Source organism: Corella eumyota, chromosome 1 (genome assembly GCF_963082875.1).
Source record: "Corella eumyota chromosome 1, kaCorEumy4.1, whole genome shotgun sequence".
Taxonomy (NCBI): Eukaryota; Metazoa; Chordata; class Ascidiacea; order Phlebobranchia; family Corellidae; genus Corella; species Corella eumyota.
This window is the reverse complement of record NC_137490.1, coordinates 20,767,677-20,790,632: the sequence shown is the minus strand read 5'-3', so window position 1 is coordinate 20,790,632 and position 22,956 is coordinate 20,767,677. Positions and strand designations below refer to the sequence as shown.

At 27.3% G+C, this 22,956-nt stretch overlaps 2 protein-coding genes across 2 annotated transcripts; both read left to right on the top strand.

Moving 5' to 3' along the window:
- The first annotated feature begins 716 nt into the window (after positions 1-716).
- Positions 717-14,786, top strand: LOC145763584 (phosphatidylinositol-binding clathrin assembly protein LAP-like). Its single transcript, XM_082575050.1, has 17 exons — positions 717-911; positions 2,669-2,811; positions 5,321-5,396; positions 5,883-5,985; positions 7,060-7,156; positions 7,664-7,775; positions 8,508-8,656; positions 10,115-10,185; positions 10,631-10,712; positions 10,838-10,969; positions 11,216-11,327; positions 11,447-11,488; positions 11,932-12,036; positions 12,418-12,577; positions 12,688-12,877; positions 13,344-13,469; positions 13,686-14,786. Exons 1-17 carry the CDS (start codon positions 782-784, stop codon positions 13,695-13,697), a joined length of 1,842 nt encoding a protein of 613 aa, XP_082431176.1. The 5' UTR covers positions 717-781; the 3' UTR covers positions 13,698-14,786.
- A 1,073-nt stretch (positions 14,787-15,859) lies between these two features.
- Positions 15,860-18,954, top strand: LOC145753327 (ubiquitin thioesterase otubain-like). Its single transcript, XM_082569740.1, has 7 exons — positions 15,860-16,002; positions 16,124-16,185; positions 16,833-16,931; positions 17,017-17,135; positions 17,202-17,286; positions 17,677-17,868; positions 18,420-18,954. The coding sequence occupies exons 1-7, from the start codon at positions 15,954-15,956 to the stop codon at positions 18,618-18,620; spliced, it is 807 nt and encodes a 268-aa protein (XP_082425866.1). The 5' UTR covers positions 15,860-15,953; the 3' UTR covers positions 18,621-18,954.
- The last annotated feature ends 4,002 nt before the right edge of the window (positions 18,955-22,956 follow it).

Below are 22,956 nucleotides of genomic sequence, written 5' to 3'. Positions count from 1 at the left end.
GACTTTCATTTATTAATATATTTCTTAACTATAAACAGATAAGGGCAACTAGCTGATTAGAAGGTTATAATACTCGATATTGTTTCTTTAAATTTATATTTAACACTAATCTTTGAAACTCTTTTTTTAACTTTACATTTATAATTACAATCCAACAATATTAATGTTGTCTTTTCAGTTAAAAAAAATATGCAGTACAAAATTTTATTTTATGTAACCAGATATGCAGGAAGACAAATATTAAAAGTAAATAAATTTCTTTTTGGAAATTTTTTTTTATCAGAGACTTTATTTTTAATGTTAACTGTTAAGCTGTAAAACTTTTAAACCAGTAGTTTTATTAACAAGTATTTCTTGTTTGTAAAAACAATAATATAATATTACTTCTATAAAATTATATTAACCTTACTTGTGTTGCCTAAGTAAGAACAGTTTACACAGGAAAAAACAATTAAACAAGAAGAGACTTCCTCTTATGCAGCTGCTACATGTAACTTGTCTTTAGTCTTTAATTAAAGTATTAACAATTTAAGGAAGCAAATATATAACCTATATATTTATATATATATATATACAGTTTTGTTCCTTTTACAATGGGTTACTTATTAAGTTTAAAGAAAACAGTAAAAAAACAGAAATGTGAAAACTAATTGTGGAACTAACCGTAAAATCATGATGGTTCTGACTAATAAACCTAATTTAATGTCTTTAGGTTTGTATATATCTTAACATAGATTCTATTTACTAAATATTTTTGTGATCTGTATCGGTAACCTTAAAAATGGCTGGTCAAAGTATTGGAGATCGAATTGTGGCAGCCCAACATACAATCATTGGCTCAGATATGTCAAAAAGTATTTGCAAAGCTACTACAAGTGAAATTATGGGCCCCAAAAAGAAGCATCTTGATTGTAAGTTCATATATTTAAATATTAAAATGTTGGCTTGATACAAAGTTTTATGTATATATATATATTACATAGAATTCTAATTTTTTTTTTCATGTTGGCATATATATATATATGTTAATCATGTTAAAATATTGATTTATGGTTTTATATAACCCTTTAAAGCCATACAAATTTGGTTAAGGGTATTTCATGTTATGCTATTTTAACATTTAAACAAATTTTCTTCCATTAATATTCACATAAAAACAACCACAATGACAATGTGATTTTTTATGTTATTTTTTTATAATTTGGAAAAACCTATGAAATTAAACTTAAATTAATTCAACATTGATCTGTTTAATTTAACAATTTAATATGTTTCTGTTGTGGTAATTTAAATTTTCTGGCTTAATTAAATTTTATTGATTCGGGTTACTTAGGTTAACTAAGCAATTAAAAAACCTAAGTAACATGAACTGTAATTATGTTGTTTTATTTTTTGTTAATGATTGATAATATACAGAGACATACATAACCTTGTTAAGTTAGACTTTGACTTTGAACCTTTAAGTTAATAAAAACATTAAAAAATGTTACTTTACTATAACAGAATAAAATATATAAATGGGATAGCATTTGTTAAAATTAAAAAAAATGGTCTTATAGAAAATTTTCAAATATTTTGTTTTTAGTTAATTAGAATTAAGAGAAGTTTGTTTTACCATAAACTTAAAGGTAATTTTTCTTGACATCTCAACTGAAATCAATATTCTAGATAACCGACGTCAATCCTTTAACATGGTTCTTATTGTTTTGAGAAAAACCTAAATCTATTTTAATAGTATGATAGCTTTTGTTATCAGGCACATAAAGGAATCAATAGTTTTTTATTCTTATTGTTGGTTTAAATCGAAGGCACTGGACCACAAATATTTGATCAATTTTCAAAATTTTTTTTGGCTGGTTTAAAAAAAAAACTGTTTTGTCATCTTTGGTGCTTAATTTTTAAAATAGAAAAAGAACAATGGAAAATGAATTATTTATTGTCAAAACACAGTTTTCAATTGTTTCCTTTTTTTAAACTTCTATAAGGTTAAAAAAGGGCTTTATCTGATTTGACCCCGAATAGTTGTTTAAAAAACATAAGATTAAAATTTGTAAAAATAAGGGCTTTTTATTCTGTTAAAATAAATTTGTAATTAAATTTGAAAACCTTGAAACGGTATAATTTGACTATTACAGAGGAATTCTTTTTATTAACAAAGCTTTTAAATCTTCAGTAGCTTTGTACTAAAAATGGATTAAGATTTAAGAAAAAATCAATAACATATAAAGTTTTAAATCATTAAATTGATTTTGTCATTTTTTCTTGTCGCATTGTTGTATTATTAATTGTATATCTTTTATCAATGTGCGAAAAAAAAAAAAAAAAAAAATTAAAACTATATTGTAAATTTCTATGGTATATATTAAAGGTTTGTGTATTTAAAATGTGATTTTTTATATTTTGTCTGTATATTTATACAGCAGAGAATTATTATTTTAGTTATCTATAAATAATGGATTTTTGTGAACGATATATGTATGTCTAACTTAACTTATAGGCCTACAAAATATATAACACTGCCATTTGTGGTGTGCAGGTAAATTATTACTATCAAATATTAGTTAAGAGTTGTAAAACCATAACTTTTTGACAATTTAAACGCTACCCACAGCGACTATAAAATAATACATTAAGATATTAATATTCAAACATTTAATTTCTTGTTTAGATTTGCATTCTTTAACTTTTGAACCGAATATTAACATCCCAGAGTTAGTCGATATCCTGGTTGAAAGAAGTAAACAAGTTAAATGGGTGATTGTGTTTAAAACTCTCGTAACAACCCACCATCTCATGTGTTATGGAAACGAGGTAAAAACTACTAACTCTGCAAGTTTTGTAAAAGTTAATTTTGCAAGTTTTAAAATTTTTTAAGGTATTGTTGCACTTTGTTATTTTTGGTTAACCATTGTTTATTATTTATTTTGAAAAATGTTACTATTATCAATATATAAATTTAACATATATACTTTTGTATTTTCCTAATAAACAGTTTTAAAAATTGAAAAGGAATTTTTTTATGAATATAAGAATTTAAATTAAAATTTTGCCAACAAGCAAACGCTGTTTTTACCAAAAAAATGTTGAATTTACATGTAACTGCTGTAGTCTTAAAATATTCTGATCTTATTCCAAGTAACTTACAATAAAAATATTCGCAATAAGTCCAACTATATATACAATTTGGTGGGCAACTATGATGGCATTTTTGAATTAGGCATCACCTATAAAGCTGTGGTATTTTTCTGTTTGTTTATCTTTAAGTCAGAGATCGGTTAAGGTAATTTTACACCTACACTCTATCTTGTTGTTTACTTCTAAGTAGCGGTTTAACCTGTTTACCTATTGACTCATTACAGTCGAAATTGGGATAGCATATTATTTGTTTAAATTTTATTTTTGTTGTAATTTTGTATTTGTTTTGGTTGGGTATTAATTAGTTTTTTTAATTTTTCTTGGTATTTATATCTATCATACTTCAATAAAATACTTATATGGTTTATATAGAATACTTCTATACTTGTTTTTTGACCTTTGCACCTATTCAATTTTACTGACGTGATAAATAAGAATAAGTTGTTTATACTTACATCAAAGTGGCCTTATAACAATAAGGTTTAAAGGATGTATCATCTTTTATATAAGAAATTTGTTTAGCTAGCTATGGTGTAATGCCATAGAAATATTAATATTTTATAAGCAGGTTTAAGAAAAGCGCTCTAATGCATTTCTATTGATTTTTGTTTTTTAAAATAAATTAAAGTGGTGGTTTTAGACTTAGTAATTACCATACTTACTTTAATTTCTTTTTATTTTTTTGTTAAAATTGTTGTGTTATACTTACACAAAACTTACCAAAGCTACATAACTAAAACTTTAAGAAATATTTAAAAATTTTGGTTTGAATTGTGTTTATTTATTTTATTAAACTTATTAAACAAAATTAAAACAACAATTACCCATACATAGTAGATGTAAAATTAAAAAAATTAATTAAGAATTATATGTATGCGTAAAAATTAAATTTTTTTGGATTAAATTTACTTATCAAGGTGTTAAAAATAACATATTTATTTAAGAAAAAACTACTAAAATATTTTGTGCTTTGTTTTTTTTTTCCTAATTAATGATGATCATTATTATGTGGTGACGAGATTTGATTGGTTTTTGTTTAATCAATAATATCCGGCCAGTTGGTTGTTGACTTTACTCTTCACCAGTTCTTGTTTAAACAAAATGTGTTAAACCCTTGACCAGTTGAAAAAATGTTTTTTCAAGTGTTGGCGTTAATAATTACGCAAAAAAATTTTGTATTTAGTTTTTTTGGATCACTACATAAATTTCAAAATAAAAATCGTATGATTTCCTATTTTTAAATTCATTGGCATTGTTTCAGTTATTATGACATCATAATTCATGTTTTACACTGCATTGGTTTTGTGTCAAGTCATTTTTCGAATGATAAATATGTAGCTGTAGTTTGATTAATTGGGTTACATATTTAATTCGTTAATTCATAATATTATCGACTGTTAACCAAATATATATAAACACAGTTTTGGTTATTCGTTATTTTATAGTTTGTAAACAACAATATCTTATAACTTAAGCTATGTAAATTTACTTGGATAAATTTTATATCTTTATTGTACTTTGAAAATGTCTAAATCAGGTTCAAATATATGTTTACTTTTTTATACTGTTCATTTTCAGTATATTTATTATATGATGTTAATAAATAAGAGTCTATATTTACCCAATGACACTTGTTCATATACATACTAATAAAATCATTTCTTTATAATATTATAAGCACTTGTTTTTTTTATTAATATTTAATATGGTCTAATGAAAGTGAATTATTTAAAATTAGAATGTGAATTTAATATGATGAAGTTTAATTGCTTTTTGGTATAGTCTAATGGTTAACAATGATTAACTATGGTTAATAAATGGGTATTGAGAGTATTTATTTGTTAAAATTTTTAATTAAATTTTTTTTTTTTCACAGCGCAATAAGTAGTATTTTATAAACTTTCTAAGCAATCTTTTTCTAATACGGTTATAGATACTAGTTACTGTGCCTTATGAGCTACATTTAAATTGTTGTAATATAGGTTTGCAAAATTTACCTATGCAGCACAAATGACAGTTTTTTTTATTTTGAAGGCCTATAAAATGTACATACATACATATTTATTGATTATTAACGAAGCTCTCCTATGTATTTATGTATTGTTATTTGTATATACCAATAAAAAAGTTTCTTTTACATTATTGAATTTGTATTTTTTTGTTTTAAAATAATTTTGATTTACAGAGATTTTTGCAGCATCTCGCTTCTAGAAATTCACTTTTTAATTTAGGAAACTTCTTGGACAAAACAGGTGTTCAAGGTAAAACAAAAGATTAAGTAAAATTTTATCGATTTAAGATGTTGTAGACAGAAACAATGTTAATATTTTTGGTGTTAAAATAAACCTTTTGCCTGTGGGCTTTTTTTACCACAATCCACAGGAATTTAAAGCGGTTTAAGACCATTACAATGTGATAAAGAATTAGAGTTTTAATTATTTTTAGAACATTTTTCAAGATTTTTAATCTCTGAAAAGATTAGCAATAATTAGAAATGTGACCAAATTGATTCGTGTTAATATTAATTTTATTAAATAAATTTTTTTTCGTGTAAAAATAAACTTTAGTATTTATTCAAAAATCTTAAAAAAGAATTATTTTTTGTGTCTTGAACTGCAAAAAAAATGATTTTTTTCTTTTTTTCCATACTACATAGCAAAATTCCATACTATAGCCACACTGTTGATGACTGTGTCAACTAGTCTGTCTTATTGTTATGATGCTGCAATGATTAATTGTTTATTTAGGATATGACATGAGCACATACATCAGAAGATATGCAAAGTATTTGAATGAAAAGGGATTGGCATACAGAGTGGTGGCATTCGATTTTACAAGGGTTAAGAGAGGGTAAGTTTGATTCATTTGAGCGCTGGTTTTTAATGAGCAATGTTTGGCTGAGTAATTTAATAAAAGATTGTTTAAGTTTTAGGATATTTTCAATAGAAAAATAAGTTGGTTTACTGTTTTTTAAAAAAAAATCTGTTATCAACTTTTTTTTTTTTTGATAGTTTTATGTTTTTGAATTTTGTAGAAATAGTTTTTTATTTTTCCACACATTTCTTTATTAAATTAAAAAGTAAATTTATCAAATTAATTTGTTCAGTAAAAATCTAATTACGAAATCTTTTAAAAATAGAAATCAAAATTGCTTTCAAAAATTTGTTTTTCGAATTCTCGGTAAAGCTTGATATTTCCTTCCCAAATTTTCAATGTTTTTTGATAAGTTGTTGTTTGAAAGGACTTAAATACAGGAAATAATTAAGATTTCTTTCATAGGAAAGTAAATGGAGCAATTTCTTGACACACACGCATAAAAAATTTAATTCCTCAAAATCTAAAAATATTTTTCATGTTACTTTTGCAAGTTGCAAAAGATTTTAAATATTTTTCCATAAATTGCATTTAAAAAAATTTGTAATTTTTTTTTGAGAGATATTTTTTTTTTTTTTTTTTTATTACCTTCTAAATTTTAAGTTTTTAAATCTTTTAACTTTTTTGTTGGTCAATTAAATATGTTTACAACCTTTAATTGAAACAACCTAAGGGCATTCTTTGAACAAGATTAACTTAACAACTTTCAACAACTCTTAACTAACTCATTCAGTTAAAAATGGTATTAATATGTCTAACTAACTTACACGTTAACAAAAGTACAAAATAAAGTGGTGTATTAACGATTATATTTCCATAAACATTAAACTGTATAAATACCATTTAACGCATATATATATATAAAGAGTTAAGTGAACATTATATATATATATATATACATAGGCTTGTATGTCCAATTTAAAAGGCTTTAAAATAAGCAGTAACTGTATTTAAACAATAAAATAAAACCTTGATGGCAGGCGACTATTTACTAAAATTGCTGACATTTTAAATAAAATGTTTTTCTAACTTTGTTTTTTTATTTTTTAGTAAAAATGACGGCATGCTTCGTTCCTTTTCTGCCGAGAAGTTGTTGAAAACGTTACCAACTCTGCAGAACTTACTTGATGCATTACTAGAATTTGATGTAAGTATTAACAGCATGTGATTTAAAAAAAGGACATTTTAAATAGTTTGTCATAGGTCCAGATTGTCATGATTTTTATACCTCTTATTTAGCTAACTTTTAAAAAGGCAAATCTTTCTGTTTTAAAAGAAAAAATTTATTTTATTAAGCCGCCAGTTATAAATATAAATGTAATAATAGTCTATAATAAAACAAAATGGTCTAACACGCCCAATATTTTTATTACATTATTTTCTTTGTATTCTTATGATCAGTTTGAGTTCGTAACATAATTACCACAATTATTTGTTCACAACTAAATTATTTATTTTGTTACAAATTTAGTGAAGAATAACAATAATAATATAATGATAATATAACTTAAAATATAACATTTAAAATTTAACATAATTTTTAGTACAGTCTTCTCATTAATAGGGTATTTATTTTGTTATTATCTATATTAAACAACAGTTCTGTTTTTTATGTTTTAAAATTTTAATTTTAATTTTTTTTCTCTTTAAACAGGCCAACCCAAATGAATTACGTAATGGGGTGATTAATTCAGCTTTTATGCTTGTGTTTAAAGACCTTATTCGACTGTTTGCTTGTTATAACGATGGCATCATCAATTTATTGGGTAAGGTTTATATAATTATATTAAAATTTAATAAAATCAATATTAAAAATTATGTTTTAATTTTTTTTTTATTGTCAACGCACATTACAAATAAAAAATGACTTAAGTTTAGAAAAGACTAAACATAGTTTTTTAGTCATGAACTTTTATAACTATAGTGGTTATTTTTTTTAAATTTGAATAAAGGTGAGCTCTAAACTTAGAATTTTTTACGAGTAACGCACCCAACAATAAACTATTTTTAGACCTCCAAAATTTTTTAGAAAAATATTATATTACGAAATATTTTCTAAAAAAATTTATAAATTAAGAACTTTACTGTTATTTTAGACAAAAGATATACTTATATATATATTTATATAAAATCTAATTAAAATATAATTTTTTATATAAAATTTTTAAATTATATTTTTTGATGGGGCTTCAAAAATGTTAAAATAATGAAAAGTATTAAGATGCAAACACTGAAAGTAACAAGAACAATATATTTATTAATTTATAGGAATTTTAAAAATAATAATAACCCAATGTTAGACATAAAAAGTTATTATAAAGTAAAAGTATATATATAGTTAGTTAAGCGCATATACTAATTTAAAAAAAAATTTAAAAGTAATAAGAAATTTGGTTGGAATTGTAAGAACATAAATAGTCTTACAAGAAACAGAAAAAATTAACAAATTTAAGAACTTTAAAATACCCAAGACCGAAATTTTCTTTTTTTTTTTTTAGAGAAATATTTTGAGATGAAGAAACAACAATGCAAGGAAGGTCTTGAGATTTACAAAAAATTTCTCATCAGAATGACTAAGGTTTCTGAAGTGCTGAAAGTGGCAGAACAAGTTGGTATCGATAAAGGAGACATCCCAGATCTTACCAAGGTAAAATTTGTAAAATTTTAATTCAATTTTTTATGATAAGTGATTTTATTATATTTTTTTTTTTTTAATTATTTAATAATTAGTTTTATTTTGTTTGTTTTTATATATAAATAATGTTGGATAATTTCATTTTTTTGCACTTTTTTAATCAAATTTTAATTTGTTTTTTTACTTGTGATCTATTTTTGCTTTTTATTTATAATTTAAATTTAATGTCGATGTTAAGCTGCTGCAGAAACGGATATTTTAATTTTTTTATTATTATTTTTGTATTTGGTTTTTAAACATAATTTGAAAAATAATTACAATGTGCCAAAAACATTTTTTTTAAAGTTTGACCAATTGTAAAAAACTGAATGAATTTAACTAAATAATAAGGTTAAAAGACTATTCTGTTAAGCAAATTATTGTAGTCCACTTTTTTGGTTTGGATAATTTTAATACCATTAATTTCGTTTAATGTTATTAGGTGATATAGACAAAAAAAATTTTATTTTTGTCTTCAAAATTTGGAAATTTTTGTGCTTGTCATTTAAGATTAAGTTGTTTATGTTTAGTTTTTGTTTGCGTTTAGATGGATAACTGCTTAGAAAATACCAACAATGACAGTGTATGTTGTTAAACTAATTATGCCTGGTTCTAATTTCTCATAAAATTTTAATTATTTGTTTTAATCAGGCGGTGATGTTTATATAACTAAATCACAGCACTACATTTTATCAAAATAATTACGCAAATACATAAATTCCTATATGCATGTAATAAAAATATTATTTTATTTTTAGTAGGAAGAATTAAACTAATAAAAATTTAAACATTTTAAGTTATAATATATAAGCATGAGGATAGTGCACAATTTTTTGTTATTTATTTTAATTTTTTTTATGTTGGCATGAATTTAATTAAACCTACCAAAAGCATATATAATAGTTACAATATTTTATTTCATTATTTTATTATTACCATAAAATCATAGCAATTGTGTTATTCAATTAGCTGTTAAATATTAAATTAACTTTTCTAATTAACAAGTAATTGTTAATTTTTATTCAAACATTGGTTTTTAACATCATTTTATTGTAAAAGTTAATTAAACGAACCAGTATATAATAATAAACCTAACATCAATACAAAACTATGAATAATCAGCATAATTACTAATACTGATGGCAATTTTTTGTCATATTATTGTAAAAATAAAACTAACTATGTTACTCAATAGATATGACGGGATTTGATATAAACTTTTTTATTATCACATCTGATAATAAACAAGTTAAGAAATGTGATAACAAAAAGTCTTGTTAATAAATTTGTTATATATATTTTCGATGAAAAAAATACAAAGTTATCTTATATTCCTAACTGTAACACTTATTTTATGATATTATTTTATTGCAAGGTATTAATACTTGATATGAATTAAAACTTTAAAAATCTGATTTTTTATGTTTTAAGGCACCAAGTAGTTTGTTAGATGCTCTTGAACAACATCTTGCTTCGATGGAGGGCAAAAAAGGAAGTGCAAAGTAAGAAAACATTTTATTTTTCAATTTTACTAATTATTTTGTTAGAGCATTAAAAGTTGCTTAAAACTTAGTGCAATAATATATTACATATTTTTGATATCGGCAATAACTTTTAAAGGTAAAATAATATAGTTTAAAAAATTTTGTTGCTTATGTTGTAAAATGTGGTGGCATACCTTTTGCATTGTTAACCTGTAGTTAATAATTAATATGCCCACTGTATATGCCTTGAAAACTGTTATTTTTTGTTTTAATGCAGTTAGGTTCATTTGACACTTATAGTTATTCCATAACTAAAATAAAAAGTGCTAAATTTGCAGTGCCAAAAAAAACAAAATTTTATGTGTCATTTCAAAAATTAAAATTTCTAAAATTTTACCGTGTGCATGGACATTGATTACATAATGCAAGTATGTGTGGTTAATTATTGATGCTTTGTTTGCAGAGCTACGACCCCGACAGTACAAGTTAGCATGTTTGATACTATGAGCACTTCTTTGCAGAAAATCGATGAAAAAGACCAAAAGGTTGCTAAAAAAATTTCAAATCTAAGTTATAATAAAATAACAACTCCCATGAAAAAAATTACTGTTTTTATTAAAACTGCATTTTTTTTTTTAATTTAAAATTTTTGTTGAAAATTTATTTTTAGTCGGCGTTAATTGAAGAAGAAGAGAGATTGAAAGCATTCAAGGAACAAAGAGAAAAGGAAAAAGGGGAAGTCTCTCAAAGTTTGCCTTCCTCTCAACCTGTCTCAGTTGCACCACCAGCCACCACCTCAACTGTAAGAACAAAATATTAAATTATTAAAAAATGATTTTATTAAACTTATGATAGGCCATTTTTTGTTATTTATCATTAGTAAAAATTTCTGTAAAAAATATTTTTGTTGCGAATACTTTGTGTAAATTTATAAAAACTTTATTTAAAATTATGTATTTAAATTTAATACTAAAATAAACAATCCACTCTGTCGATTATTTTTCTTCATTAAAATCAATAAAATCACTGGTTTGATTATTGAATATAGGATGGATTTGGGACTGATTTGTTCGATAGTTTTACAGCTCAACAGCCCACCCCAGTGTCCAATAATGTTATTGATCTGATGACACCACCACAAACACAAGCATCGACAACAAGTAAATATTTTAATACATTTATTTTTTTAAATTCCTGTTAGTTTAACTTTATTTTAAAAATAAATTTTTTTGAATGTGTAAAGATTTGTATACTTAATTAAATATTTTGTTTTATTTAGGTGGAATGTATGGATGGGATAGTTTTTCTGGGACTAATGGAGGTAAATATTTTAGATAACATTCCGTATTCTTATTTCATTTTGTTGTAAAACTGTCTATTTTTTTGAGAATCACTTACATTTTACTGTCTTTAAAAAAACTTTTGTACAGTCTTTGCCAGTTCTCTCGTGTACATTGCGGTTCTTACCAATTCTTCCCCAATTTTAATGTCTTTGCTGTTTCTCTCTTGTACTTTATGGTTCTGGTTGATTCTTAATTCTCTCTTGTATTTTACAGTCCTCACTTACTCTCTTTCAGTCCTCACTTACTCTCTATTCTTTTCATATTTTATTGTTCTTGCTGATTCTTTCTCATAATTCACAGTCCTAGTTGATTTTTTGCAAACTTAGTGATCTTAAATTTTTTGAGGACTGCAAAGTACAAGTGATTCATTTTTAAGATAAAACAAACTGTAAATAAATCAAGGTTTTGATTTTTATTCCAGGTATGACTAACAATTTTGCGCAACAACCAGCTCAACCACAGCAACCACAACAACAACAACCCAACTTTTTCGCCAACTACCCTAACACTGCAACTGCTTCACCAGGTATATAAACATACGTAAAACTTAGTATTTTAAACCTTTATTATACAACATAAGTATATATTAAGTGTTATATAAAAGCAGCATGGTGTAGGTCCTGGGTTCGATCCCCACTGCTCTCATCCTGTAATGCCTTTAAGTAAGACACTATAAACTGCATAGACTTCTGTTAAGCCAGCACTTTATCAGCAGCCTAATTATTGGGCAATTACGATTTATAACATTACAAACTGCCAAAGACAACTCAAGACTAGGTTAGGGTAACTGATGTTACTCTATGTTTAGGTCGTGAAGTTGACCTTTCCACACTTAGGATAAATTTATATAAAAAAAATGAAAAGTTTGAACTTATGTAAAAAAAACGACAAAATTTTAATTTTTTAGGTAAGCAAGCAGATATATTTGCGACTGATGTTTTGGCCCCTACCCCCTTGGCCTCAATTCAACCCATTCCCCAAACTACTGCCACCCAACAACCTGTTAGTAGTGACTTAGAATCTTCCCTGGCTAGTCTTGTAAACAATTTAAATGTCGGTGGCCAAAGGTAGAAAAATAATTTTTTGGAATAAATTGTTTTGTTGTTAATTTTTATGTAATTTAGAACTTAAAAAGCTTATTTAATTTTTTTTATTAATAACTTTTTAAACTTTTTAGGGCAAACAAAGATTTTCAACCAAAACCAGAAAAGAAATTAACTGGAGGAATGAGTTATAATTATGCGACCCCAACGATGGGGGCAACAACATTTAACCCAAGCCCCGTACATGCTGGGGTTAATTACGGGCAACCGATGATGAACCCAATGATGGGGCAAATGCAACCCCAGGTTTATGCCCCAAATATGGTGGGTGAAAATTTCTAAAATTAAATATTTTAAGGTTATAAAAAACTTTGATCCATCTAATAATTTTTTTTCTTTGACCCATCTTATAACTTTTGACCCATCTTCTTTGACCCATCTCATGACTTTTAATCCATTTTCTTTAACCCATCTAATAACTTTTGACCCATTTTCTTTGACCCATCTAATAACTTTTGACCCATCTAATAACTTTTGACCCATCTAATAACTTTTGACCCATCTAATGACTTTTGATCCATTTTCTTTAACCCATCTTATAAAACCCATCTAAAAAATTTTTTTAACCCATCTAATAACTTTTGACCCATTTTCTTTTACCCATCTCATAACTTTTGACCCATTTCATAACCTTTTACCCATTTTCTTTGACCCATCTAATAACTTTGACCTATCTTATAAAATCCATCTAATATTTTTAACAAAAAAAAACTTTACTTGTAAATTTTAGGGTGTAATGCCTAATATGATGATGGGGCAACAACCCGCTTTTTACGGGCAACAGTTCATGCAACAACCCCCTAGACCTACCCCGGGGGGGCAGTCCCTAAACCCCAACAATCCGTTCGGACCAATGGTATAGCTTTAGTTTCCGTGCTATTTTAATTTAATAAAATTTACAAAAAAAAAATTTCAATTTATTTTAACCAAATTAATTTATATACTTAAAAAATAATTTGGAATCTTTCATTATTTTTAGTTGATTCAAAAATATTATTTTTGATTTTATTTTTAGTTAATATTTCCTATCTTTGGCATAATTAAATTTAATTCCTTTTACACAATTTTTTAGATTCAATTTTAATTTGAATTTAATTACCTTTCTACCTAATCAAAAGTGGATTATCTACTGCAATAATTCACGGGAATTAAATTAAATATTGGTTCGGGTTTATTTATTAATCTTATATCTTATTCATATTCTAAAAAAAAAGAAAAACTGTTTTTTTAAATAAATTCTAACAAATGTCAAAATTTAAATAGCTGGTTTTCAATATAGACCAAAACTGTTACAGTATTAATGCTCTATTATATTGATCTACTATTCCATTGTTATTATTCTTGTTTTAATACATTTATACTTTCATTTCTTTTACTTAGCAGCGACCATTTTTAAATTGGAATTAACAAAAATTTAATAGCACAACATTTTCTTAATTCTTCCTGACATGATTTTAAAAATGACGTCACTACAAAAAATGACGTCACAAGAAGTAGTTGTTTTGTTGTCGTTCGTATTTATTTAACTCCAATATTCGCGTTTGTGTTGCATTGTGACATAACAATCGGTCGTTTTATGACGTAATCATCAATCAAATACGTCATCGCAATTCTCCTTTTTTTTAATTTTACTTAATGTACCAATATATTATCATTTTTTTGGTTTTAATTTTTGTGCGTTCTGCAAAAACGTGTTAATAAACTCTCCTATTCATGTAAATACTTTATTTGATGAAATGTTAAAACCAAATTTTAAAATTGTTTTTTTTTGCCATAATTACACTTTCTGATTGTTTATTTTAATGGGTATCTTTAAAATGTAATCAACAATAGGTTTGCTATAAAACACGGGTGTGAAAAGGTGGAATGTAATGTAGTTGATTGTTGTGTTGTTTCTATAATAATTATTCTTATAAACAAATTATTTTTTCGCATGTTATCTATCTGGGTTTAGGCCTTAAGTAGTCAAATTTGGTGTTTATTTTTGGTGATAAACTTAAACTAGATATGCGCTGGTCGCTATTTTATTTTCGTTTTATTGTCATTTGCTTAAATTTAGTCTCCACACAGCCGCATTCATTCCCTTTATTTGGTGACAGAAGTTATTGGCATGTTGTTGTATATTGGATATTTGTTGCTGGTAATATTATGGAAAAATAAAAGCGTAATGCTACTTTGGCTTTGATTTTTTAAAGATTACAAGACGCTCATAAATAATATCATTTTAATAGAAAAACAATAAAAAAACAACGATACCTAAAAAATGTGTATACAATCATTAAAAAAGACTTCTAATTTAGACAATTTATTCCGTGGATTTTGGTATTTCTTTTAATTAATTTAGAACAACCAGTTATTTATGCTTATATTTTGTTGTTTTTTCTAGCAAAATCCAATACGCTGTAGCCCTACGCTTTTAATTTAGTCAGTAATCTCGTTAATTGGTTTTTCAGTCCTAATAGCAAATTACACCCTAAATTGGTATTTGCAGGCTCTGTCGCACTAGATTTAGCCTTTCAACCAGTTCCTTTTTCTGCTGAATAAGACTTTCTTCCATATTTGAAACCTGCTGTATCATCTCGTTTATTCGCTCAATGAAATAATTTTCATAGTGATCGCTTTCTTCAAATAATGGCACCCACATTTCACAAGCATGTTTTGTAATGGCATTGCCAGCAGCTTGCAAGTATTCCCCGAATCCCCTATCGTCCTTAATTTTAAGGTCGCTTGTTAGTTCTTCGTTTTCCCCTGGTTGCTGGACGTTCAATTCAGTTTGCATTTCTGAGTTATTTGATTCGTTCAATTCCTGCGACTGGTTCTTGACATCGTTTGAAGATTCTTCCATTTTCAGTAACTTTACCTTTAAAATGTTTTCTTAAGATTTTAAACTAGATTTAGCCTTCACTAATTGACTGCTTTTAAATAAAAATCCCTGTTTAAAACTGGAAAAATGTGAAAATTATCTAAAAACACTTTCTTAAACTGCAGCACAACTTCTTCTAGTTTGATGTCATCAGAAAACAACTAAACTCGTTTATGACGCACAATTAATTAACAACGTATAATAACCTTGATAATTAACATAATCTTATCAACATAAATAATATTTTTTAACTTAACTTTATACCAGTTTATTAACTAAACTAAAACTTGAAGTAAATTTGGATGTAATATAAAATATTTTATAGCCTTTAAAAATGGCAACACTAGGAAATTACATGCAGAATATAAAAACAAAACAAAAATATTTTTCCTTATCTTAAACACTTTAAATCGGTTCCCTTTGTTTACGTAAGATTTATTTATTATTCAAAGATATTATAGATTTTGGAAGATTGTAATGGAGAATAATGATAGCAATGTTAATAATGAACAAGATAACTTAAAAAGTACGTACCTTACTGCATTTAAACGTAGTTTACCAAAGAAAATTTTTAAAATCATGATTTTTATAATATTAGTGGGTTCATATTTAACGTTAATTGCCATTATATTATTTTATCAAAATAGATATGTCCAATCAGGAATTTGATGAAGCAGTTAATGCTATGCAAAATGATATACAAAATGAGGTATTTTATCCAGCCTGTTCTTGTAGTCTGGTAGTTGTCCTTTTTTTATAATTTGTTTGTATAAGTTTCACTTTTTTTAAGGTAATGAAACTTTAGCATAAGCCTTTTTAAATAAAAATTTTATCTACTTTTAATTACAATAAACAAACAAGAAATAGGTTGTAAATTTTTAACATGGAATTGGTTAAACCTTTCTATACCTTTAAATCAATTTTATTTAACGGTTCTTAAACAAAAATTGAATTTATGGAGGTATCATTTCTCTTTTGTATTTAACATTTTTTTTTTGATTATCTCTTGTACTTTACAATACTATATTTTTTAGAGAAATACAATGTGAACACTTGCTACATCACACATGAGGTCATGGGTTTAATCCCGACTGATCTCATGCTGTAGCGCCCTTGAGTAAGGCTCTATAAACGGTATAAATTCCCGCTGAGAGTAACTGATATTACTTTATGTTTAAATCGCGCGTTCGACTTTCCCACATTAAGGATAAAAATATATACAAAAAAAAAGTACAAGAAATTTTTACCTTCATACAGTCTGGGTGCCATTTAGTTTTACATTTCAAATACTTTTTAAATAAAAGTTGTTTTATACTAAAAGTCCGCCATAATTATATTTTATATAAATTGTCTTAGATAGCTGCATCTTCTTACCTAGTTGGTGAAAAATGTGACATCGAGTGTTTGGAAAGAGAATATTCTTTAGATGATGTGGAGTATCAGAGCAAATTAAAAGTTGGTTAAAATAAATTTGATTTTTTTCCAGTTGAAATTAATTAATTTAAGTATATGTATTCTAAGTATCTTTGTATTTCAATAGGCTTTAAAGAAGAAATACAGTCACGTTAGGAAAACAAGAGGTGACGGAAATTGTTTCTTTCGAGCTTTTGGTTTTGGTTATTTGGAACAAATGTTAAACAACAGAGATGATTATCCCGAGTAAGTAATTAACCTAAATAATTTTAAAACTTTAATTACGATTTTATATATTTTTGTTTTTTAAAGGTTTGAAAAAAATGCGAACGGCACTTTTAAGAAATTAATGGATTTGAAATATCCTTCATTTACTGTAGAAGACTTCTTTGATAATGTAAGTTTGTTTTCATTTTTTTGATTGTCGTGGGAAGGTTGACTTAACGACAAACATAAAGTATCATCAGTTACTCCAACCCAGTCTCGATTTGCCTTTGGCAGTTAAGGATATTATTGATTATAGCACTTAGCTTGAGGGCACTACGGCATAACATCAGTGAAATTTGAACCCAAGACCTAATGAAGTAAAGACAAGTTGTATTTCTCATGTATTTGTGGTTTTTAAAACAATATTAAGGTAATGTTAAATGTCGGTTGAACACTTCCTTAAAATGCTGCCAATACCAAAATATGTTTTTGTGCATTGGTGAAATAGCAGAATATTAAAAAGTAGTGAAGTTTAAAATTTTTATTTTTCTAATTTATTAACAAATATTTATTTTTTTAGTTTATGGCAACAGTTCGTTCAATTGAATCGACTTCAATATCAGAATTAATTAACACATTTAGAGATGAAGGAACGTCAAATTATTTTGTGGTGTACTTAAGACTAATTGCTTCATGTCAGTTACAAAGTGAAGCAGATTTTTATCAATGTTTTGTTGATGGAGGAAAAACCATTGTTGAATTTTGTAAAACTGTAAGATCAATTTTATAAAAGTTTACTTGAATATTGAACCAACTATTACCTCACATAGCGAACAAATTGTTTTACCCTTGATGTGGAAAGGTCGATTTCACGACTGAAACATAGAGTAACATTAGTTGCCCTGACCGAGTCTTGAGGTTAACTTATGCAAGTTGAGGTATTATTGATTAAAATTGCCTAATTATACTGCCGATTAGGTGTTGGCTTAGCAAGAGTTCATATTATTTATAACGCCTTACTCAAGTGCGCTACAGCATGAGAGCAGTGGAGATCGAACTCAGAATCTCATGTAACACTTGGGTTTACTGCTTAAGGTCCTAAATTCGATCCCCACTGTTCTGGTATGCACTTTTGCTGAGCAAACACTTGGTCAGCAATCTAATTATCCAGCAATTATAATCCATAATATTTCAAACTGCCAAAAAAAACTCGAAACTGGGTCGGGATAATTGATGTTACTCCATGTTCAGGTTGTGAAGTCGACGTTCTAACATCAAGAATAAATATAAATATAAAAAAAAAATTATTTTTTAAATTTTTAGGAAGTAGAACCTATGTATCTTGAGAGTGACCATATTCATATAATTGCACTAACCTCTGCTCTCGGTGCCAAAGTTCGCGTAGCATATATGGACAGGGGTGGTGGCAATGAAGTAACATGCCACGACTTCCCCGATGGTTGTGAACCGTCATTACACTTACTCTATCGACCAGGACATTATGATATTTTATATCCGAGATAACAGAAGGGTAGTAACTTTTTATCCAAATATTTTTTTTGATTTTTTATTTCTGTAGTTTTTAAATTATTTAGTTTAAAGCTGAAAATGTTGGTCATGTTTTGGTATCTGAAGTTTTGGATAAAATTATGCAATTTCAAATTTATTTCGTTTAAATTTTTATTTTTAATAAAAAATATCAAAACCATTTTTTTTGGAATTAATATTTCAAGCCATATTGCTTATTTAGATTTTGCTTTTGGTGCGTATTTTTGTGCTTTATTACTTTTTTTAAAAATTTATTCTAGATATTTGATATTTAAAGGCAAAAAATAAATTCTAGCAAACTTGTGCACAATTTTCCAATACAGTTTTGTCGTATGTGAGAGTATTTTGTTATCCGGTAGAGTATGCACAAGAGCTAATTTCTAAAAAAAGGCCCATAATATATTTTTGAAGTCCAGTAGTGTGGTAAACCGATCATGGCGTGAAACTACGAGCCGAAAGGTTTCGGGTTCGAGCTGCACTAACGCCACACTATTTGCCCTTGAGTCCGGCGTTCACGGATAACTTAAACACATCCCAAACCGCACACCCTTACCCCCTAAAAAAATATCAAAAAACATAACCCCTTAAGGCGATATAGATATATATATTTTTGATGTCCTAGTTCATGTTTTTACCATTTAAACAATTGTTCAAGATTCAATTATTTAACTAAAGGAATGATATATTATACTCTTAGTTGGTCTTATCCACGTATTTACAAGGACTACAAGTTAAGTTTTTTTATAGATATTTAGTGCCTAATTAATATACCAAAAAAAGATCAACTCTGTATATCTATTTTTAGTATAAATCTAAATTTTCACACGGTTTTATGTATTTAACAATAAAATAAGGGTGGTCGCTATTTAAACTTATACAACTGGTTAATGTTCTTGGTATGGCCTTCGCCCTTTTATTGACAGACAAGCTGTCTTATGTAGATGAATGAATAGTCGTCAAGTTATAGGGTAAATGTCTGTGCAGTGTATTCTAAACTGGTTCCCACGGATGTCTTAAACGTTAAGCAGTTTTATATTCTAACTGACTAATACAATTTTTTTAGTCCAATGTCTGTGGTTTTGCTTAAAAATTTTTGTACGTGATTTTTAAAAAAGCTATAGTTTTTGAAAAAAATTTTAATAATATTTCGTTGTTTCACAGTTCTTTATAATTTACAGCCACCACTATAGTCGCTTTTAATGGTGATGTCATAATATTAATGTTTCCGAGATGTGGTCTTTTTCAAACTCTCAATACGCGACAGTTTAAAGTGGAATGGCTTTAACAATAAAGTTTTTACCAGTTTTAAAACGACTCGTTGTAAGAAAACAGCCCTTTTACTGTGGTTGTCAAAATAACGGCGCCAAAACGACTGAGAAGCTAACGTAAGGATGCGACACATCGACAGAGGGATCTTACATTAGAGATTTCGCATGATTTTTGGTTTATTTTTAGCTTACTGACCAATGACTATAATTTAATAAATAAACACAAGAGCTAAGTGGGAAAAAAACTCATCTTTTTAAACTAATATTTTACAACGATTTATTAAAAAAAAATAATTCTTTTAACATTATAAAATTATTTTTTGTCTTATTTTTTAAATAGCATTTTTTAGCTAAATAAATAAAGTGACACAGTGGGTTAACTTTAAATAACAGACAAAAAAGTAAGTGTTCATGTTTTTCAATATTATTCCAAGCTTTATTTTTATTTTTTTCATCTACTAAATATTTATAACAATAAAACAATATCATACAACATACATTAGTGACTTACATTTTAATATCATTTATAGTATAGGCATCTTTAATAGATTTCAACCCTAAGTTTGGATGTCAAAATTATTCGAATTCGGCGCCTAAGACACTTGTAGTTAAATGATGGATGAGATAAGAAAAAAAGTTTTACGGGAATAACTTTTACCAGGACTCCGTGTGAATTTTAATAAAAGGGTTTAATGTATAGCATGTGATTTTTGAGAAGTTTGGTGATTTAGAATACCAAAAAATGTAGTTTGTTAAAAAAGTGAACCTAGTTTTAAGTAAATAAAGTTAAAAAAGAATTACAAATTGAAGCATAAAAAGGACTTCACCTAGTTTTAATTATTTTAATTTTTTTTGCCTAAATATTTTTGATTTTTGGTTAACTGTTATTTTAACAAATCTAAATTACGTTTGATTAAATCAAAGGCGTATTGTTTTTTTTCGTAAGCGAGCACCAGTCGATTTAAATCTTCAGCAGCCCGGATTTTAATCTTACTTTCTGGTGTGATTGGATTAGTTTAAAGTCAGCCCTAAGTGTAATTTGTTACTCGATACATCAGCAGAAAACGGAGTTAAATCTGACCGTAGCTAAGATTGAGCAGTATGCCTGCTGTCAGACATCTACAACCAGTAAGCTTTAAAACAAACAGACGAACAAAAACATAATGACTGCCCGGTTGTCTAAGGTTACGCGACACCCAATCAAAAGAGGGTGCTGAAACGAAACGTTGAAGCGTCGGTGGGGGTCGATTAGAATGGACGGTGGGGTCATGTGAACGATTTCACCTTAGGGGTTAGATGTTGGATCGGGTAATAAGGCGTGAACGAGTGTTGGGTTGGTCAGAATTAAAACTGTTTAGTTTGGCCGTCATTGAAAACGATTTACAAAAAAAATTACTCTAAAAAAATAGCAATAGAGTAATATACTTAAATAGATTTAATACAATCTATATGACGTAACACTAACTAGGGCTTTAAAAAGAAAAACAAATAAAAAGTTAACGAAAACAATTATGGCGCTTGCATGAAAGGTCACGTGACCCCGCTAACAATACAACCTAATCTGACTTAAGCCCGGGCCTAATGCGCTAGTTCGATTCAACCCTGGGTTTAATTGAGCGAAACGACATGCGAACGGCGTGTGGGCCCCAGTTATGAGGCTCTGTGATGTAACCCCTATTCACGTGACCTGTTTACCCACAATTCTGTGAGTTTAATTTGCCCGAAAAACAACAAATAAACACATTTAAAAAGTGTTTTAAATTTGAAAATAAATGCGCAGCTTAAGAAAAATTTTGAATATTTAATATAAATATAAAAGACAAAAAAATGCTGAATTTAAATGCAAAAGAAAGGGGTATTTATTTTATTACTCTTTGAAAGTTATTTTTGGGAACTATAACTTTCAAATATAAAACTGTTAATGTTGGACCAGTTCATTAAATGTTTGACCACTACGTCATCTAGTTAAAAATAACTAAACACCGACGTTTTGGTGGGATTATTACACTTCAGCAATAAGCAATGTGTTTGCTTAACAACTAAAAACAACCGCGTCTGATTGACAGATCTTGAGTCGCGTTTTTCAACAAGAAAACCTAAAGCAAAAAAACAAAACTAATTAACGCTTAGGCCGCTTGCGTTCCAAAAAACGCAATTTCTCAGTCTTGCTAGTTACAGTTCACAGTGTTTTATTTATTATTCCTTAATGTGTTTTATGTGGTTAGAATGTTAAATATAGTTAGCAATTAAAGATGCTTGAACAAATACTTAAATTAACAGTTTATGTCAATAGAAAGCCGGTAGTTGAATTTGAAAATAAATGGGTTTAATTGTCAATTGATTTTATTGCTAATTTTATGACAGACAACTGGTCTCTTATAACCTTGTTTGATTAAGGCTTATAATGTTTCCAAAAGCGAACGGTAAAGTAAACAACTTAACGACAGAACCTTGAATATTTTGCTGTTGTTTGACCCTACAGGTCGCGCGCAAATGTTTACTCAAATTATATCAATTTTGTATCTGTTTAAGTTTTGAAAAAGCGAGAGCGGTAAATCATTAATGGGCATCAGTGTGACACGTTATACACTTAACTCCGTTGTTTTGCCAGCGTCTCGTGGCTTGTTTGCGCATGCGCACACCCTATTTGACCGCCCAACAACGGAAGTCAAATTATGCTCAATCAACTTGTAGTAATTCTCGTCTTGTAGGTCTCCTCGTTCTCTCTTAATATAAACTAATACTTACCGCCACCGTGAAACACTCATTAATCAACCCGAGGTAGTTTTTTTCGCTTAGGAAAACTGACAGAATCCAGCAAACACTAAGACGATATTACCGGTATACTAATGATGACGATATTGCCATTTCGCTGAGTATTCGATGTGATTAGTCGAAGTGAATTAGCGACAGCCATTCACTTGTGTTTGCAAGTCCTTAACTTAAAACGTGATGTTTCATGTGTAATTTTAAGATAGGTTGTCTCCATATTACATATCCACTAAATAATATGAGTCACTTGCTTTGTATAATTTCGGGTATTT